The sequence below is a fragment of the Triticum aestivum genome, chromosome 2B (genome assembly GCF_018294505.1).
Source record: "Triticum aestivum cultivar Chinese Spring chromosome 2B, IWGSC CS RefSeq v2.1, whole genome shotgun sequence".
In the NCBI taxonomy this organism is placed as follows: domain Eukaryota; kingdom Viridiplantae; phylum Streptophyta; class Magnoliopsida; order Poales; family Poaceae; genus Triticum; species Triticum aestivum.
This window is the reverse complement of record NC_057798.1, coordinates 465,441,911-465,446,567: the sequence shown is the minus strand read 5'-3', so window position 1 is coordinate 465,446,567 and position 4,657 is coordinate 465,441,911. Positions and strand designations below refer to the sequence as shown.

The following is a 4,657-nucleotide window of genomic DNA, read 5'->3' as shown; positions in this document are numbered from 1 at the left end:
TGTAAACCGGCCGGGCGTCAACCTGTGTATATAAAGGGACGACCTGGCGGCGGTTCAGGGACAAGAAACAATAACTCGAGACTCAGGCAAAGCGTATTCGCTCCCTGGTCATCGAAACCCCAGTAATTCCATCACAACTAGACGTAGGCTTTTACCTTCATCGTAAGGGGCCGAACTAGTATAAAACTCTCGAGTCCCTTGTCTGGTTTAACCTCTTTAAGCTAATCTTGTTGCAATGGCTCCACGACTAAGGATGTGTTTGGTTTAGGGGACATGCTAGGGTGGTTGTGGGTATCCCCAACCAGGTGGCTAGGGATAGCCCTTTTTTCTGTTTGGTTGGAAGGGTGAGGTTATCTCATGTTTTGTTTGGTTCAAAGGATGAAGCGTGGTTGAGGATAGCCATCAGAGTGTTTGGTTCGAGGGATGAATGAAGGATAATGGTTGTGGTAACCTTTTTTACTTGAAATGGTAAGATTACCCTCATAATTTGCACCTTTTAATGGAAGGAAGGAAATACAGTATGTATAAACATAATTTCGAAAATCTTAACTTTTTCACATCAAACAAAACAAAACAATACTAGAAATTTCAGAGTTCATCACATATAATAGTTCAACATTTCATACATAAGTCAAGTGCATAGAACTCACAGTTCAGCATTCCATAGAGTACTAGTAGAACTTAATAGTTATACAACCCATAGTTACTGTCTTGGTTGTCAAAAGAGCTAATCCATACAACCCATAGTTACTGTTTTGGTTGCATCAAAAGCACAAGTCAATCACCAGTTCACCACATATGCACTCACCGTCCTTACGCTTCAGGAAAGGTATTCTTGACATACCTAGAAACCCAAACCTTCTTTTGATCCTCTTCCAACACCTTGAATGCCATAGAAACACGAGGATTGTCAACCAAATATGCGTAGTAATGAGCAAGGTAATCCAAACTGAACCCAGGAAGTACTTTCATGCTCTCCCAAAGACCATCTATGGCATTGTTCTCGGTGCTAGAACTCTTCTCTATGGCAATAGCAATTCTTTCACTGGATGCAAGTATGGTGGCATGCAACCTGTCTTCCACACAAGGATTTGGTTTGGCCTTTTTTGGTTTGGGACCGGATGAACCTGCATTGGTTGATTGTGCAACCTCTTCATGTGGCGTAGTGGGTTTCTTGGTTGTCTCTTCTTCAAGATTAACCACTTCTGTAGCAAGAGGGTCACTTGAGTCTTTTGCACATTGCCCTGTAGCCATGCTCCCTCCAGCTATATTCATCATCTCCTTATAATGAATAATAGTCTTGTTAAGGTACTGTTCGTCCTCTGGATGAGCCTTGTAGAAACAATAAAAGTAATTTCAGTAAGTATTTGGACATAAAGAAACAATTTCAGCAAGTATTTGAGCATATAGGAAGAATTCCAGCAAGAATATTTTCAGCAAGTGTTGGGACTTGTAGATACTAATTTCAGCAAGTACTTGAGCATGAAGAAAGAGGTACAACAAGTGTTTGGACTTGTAGATACTAATTTCAGCAAGTATTTGAGCATTACGGAAGAAGTACAGCAAGTATTTGACTTCACATAATCCATTACAGCAAGTACTTTCACGTAAAGAGGTACAGCAAGTACTCATGAGCATAAACAAATAATTACAACAAGTACGCATGAGCAGAAAAATAGTTACCTTAACATGATTTGTGTAATTCTCATGATCAAGAACAATCATAGACTTGTCCTCATCCCATAGTGCACCACTCAAGTCCTTGAGTTTCACTATTTTCTGCAGTTTTCGCTTCCATGTCCTATTATGATTTTTGATCTGATCTCCATTCAAGCTAAGTTGGAAATGCTCATTCAAAGCAGTGGCACAAGCGTTGAACTGTGATTGCTTGAATGCAGTACTTGTTCTATTGCCACTAGAGACCAAATCACTTAGCCATGTTAGCATGAACTTGGACATGGTAGGTGTCCATGAAACTTGCTTAGCCATTTCCTACATTTTTCAGCAAGTGTTTGGACATTGAGAAAGTAATTTCAGCAAGAATTTGGACATAACAAAATGATTTTAGCAACTTAAATAGTCATTACAAATACAATATTTCATTACAAATAAGTTCCAGCACACAAACTAGTTCAACAAAGTACAATAATTCATCACGACGAGCTAAATGACATAGTAGTTACTACATATTTTGACCTTGCAAATGGTTTTGTCGGTCTTCCCACATTTGATCAGCAACTCCTTGCCTAAAATTAACCATGTATGCATGTTCATGTGCTTGACCACTTGATGATGAAGCATGAGTAATATTTGGCACCCATTCATCCTCAGGTATGATATATTCATCTATCCCATCATTTATAACCCAATTGTGAATAATGCAACAAGCCACAACAATGTCAACTTGTGTTGGAAATAGAAAGAATGGAGTGGCATCATCAAGTATCTTGAATCTTCTCTTCAATGACCCAAATGCATGTTCTACAGTCACACGAAGAGAAGAATGCCTAAGGTTGAACAGCTCCCTCTCATTTTGCACAGGGTTGTTTCCCCACTCATTCAAGTGGTACCTCACACCACGAAAAGGAGGCAAAAAACCATGTTTGGCTCCATATCCAGCATCAACTAGATAAAATTTCCCTAAATAAGGAGCATTTGGGTTACTTGGTTATATATATATATGAATACCCCATTGATATGACAAATGTATATAGTTCATCTATTACCTTGTGGGACACGCAGACCATTTTCACGTTCTAAAGCGTCACGTAAAACTAGAGCATCATGTGCTGTCCCCTCCCACCCGGCCAACACATATGTGAATCGAAGATCAAAATCTACAGCCGCCATCACATTTTGAGTGGCATAAGTCTTTCTACCACGAAAGGAAGCCTCCATATCCGGTGTAACAGAGGCTCGCACATGTGTACCATCAATAGCTCCAATACAATCCTATATGGTGAAAACAAAAACCCAAAAATTAGGATCTAAACAAATTCATGCCTACAATGACAAAATGTAGTTGTCACTTGGTCTCATACCTTAAAGTATGGATCCCACCGGTAGTTTCCTTCTATTTTGGTTTGGGTCTCCAATGAAGGCTTCCTAATAAGGTCATCTCGAAGCTCGCCAATGGCATGGAGTACCCTTTGGAAGTAACGGCTCACAACTTCACCGGAGCTACCAAAATTGGCGCCAATTACCCTATTTCTAATGTTGTGCCCGACGGTGTGCAAGAACATTGCTACTTGTTGCTCAATAGTCAAATGTATTGTGTCCTTTAGCAAGTTGCGATCCCTAAAGAGTTGAAAAAACCTAAAGAAAGGTTCTCTCCGAAGCCTAATCATGTTCACACAGGTTGTGTCATTCTTCCATATTTTGTTGTCAAAATACTCTCTTCTCATCCTATCTCTCTCATCAATTGGGGCATACGTAATTGCTTCTCTCCTTTTTCTTTTTCTGGATTGAACAACCAATGTTATCATGTTGATAAACCATTGTGCCGCAGCCGCATAAATTAACATCTTTGTCTTTCTGTCCATCTACAATGCATTATAGGATTCAGCTATAATATGCAGTACAAGGTTTAGAGGTAAAATATGCAGTATAGGATTGACAGCTAAAATACTAGTTGTGCTGCTATTGCTAGATGTACAAGTGGCCAAATGCTTAGAACCAAAATCAACATTCTGTTTCCACTGTCAAACATTTTAGTAAAGAACAGAGTAGGATTTCATGGTAAAAAAACAGAGTAGGATTTCGGGGAGAAATAACCTCAGGTTGTAGTTGTGCTGCTGCTGCTAGATGTACTGACGATGGCCTTCAACTTTCCTGTACCAGAAAATTACATCAATCAGTGAACTACACATGAACAGAGACGAGCCGGACACTAGCACAAATCAGCACCGAACACTAGCAGGCATCTAGAACACGCAGCCGTGTGCACGTGGACGAGTTGTTCGGCCGCATACAGGCACCCGTGCGCACGCATGTCACCGGCCGCCCGCGCCTTGTGAAGCCCCCAGCCGCCGGCCGTGAGATCCAGCGGCACCGCCGCCAGGCTTGAGATCCAGCCGCGCGCGCGCCTCCTGAAGGCGCCAGCCACCGCCGGCCTTGAGATCCTGCCGCATCGCCGCCGGACTTGAGATCCAGTCGCGCCGCCACCTCAAACCCTTGCCCGCATCGCCCGGGAACACCCTCCGCAACGGCAGGCCAGCACAAGCGAGGCGAAGCAGAGGAGATATCAGATAGGGAACGAGTAGAGAAGGAACTCACCTCCCATCGGCCTCTCTGCTATCTGCTAGATGCGTCGCCGCCGCGCACAGGGAAGAGAGAGGTGAGTAATGGGGGAAAGTGAGGGTTCACTAGTAAGTGGGAGGCAATGTAGCCGAAAAAACGTTTCGCGCATGAGCACAATGACGCGTGCGCGGGGTGGTTGCCGCCACCCGCTCATTTTTCGCGGGTCGCCACATCCCTCTTTTGGAGGAATATTCCAAGCATCTGGCTGACCCTATCCCTCCTCGTCTCAGATCCAAACGGGCGGCAGCCATCGAAAAAAGGGCTATCCCTGTCCCTGGGAGGATAGCCCTCAAACCAAACACATCCTAAGTCCTTCTGCTAGGACATCTGACGTGTTAATTCCACGACAGTTGGCGCT

General features: G+C 43.2%; 1 protein-coding gene across 1 annotated transcript; it reads right to left on the bottom strand.

Annotated features, from left to right (window-relative positions):
- Nucleotides 1-2,077: 2,077 nt before the first annotated feature.
- LOC123041409 (protein ALP1-like) lies at nucleotides 2,078-3,780 on the bottom strand. The gene is made up of 4 exons (XM_044464026.1): nucleotides 3,775-3,780; nucleotides 3,042-3,542; nucleotides 2,727-2,952; nucleotides 2,078-2,570 (listed from the first exon to the last, which is right to left on the bottom strand). Exons 2-4 carry the CDS (start codon nucleotides 3,540-3,542, stop codon nucleotides 2,560-2,562), a joined length of 738 nt encoding a protein of 245 aa, XP_044319961.1. The 5' UTR covers nucleotides 3,775-3,780; the 3' UTR covers nucleotides 2,078-2,559.
- Between the last annotated feature and the right edge of the window lie 877 nt (nucleotides 3,781-4,657).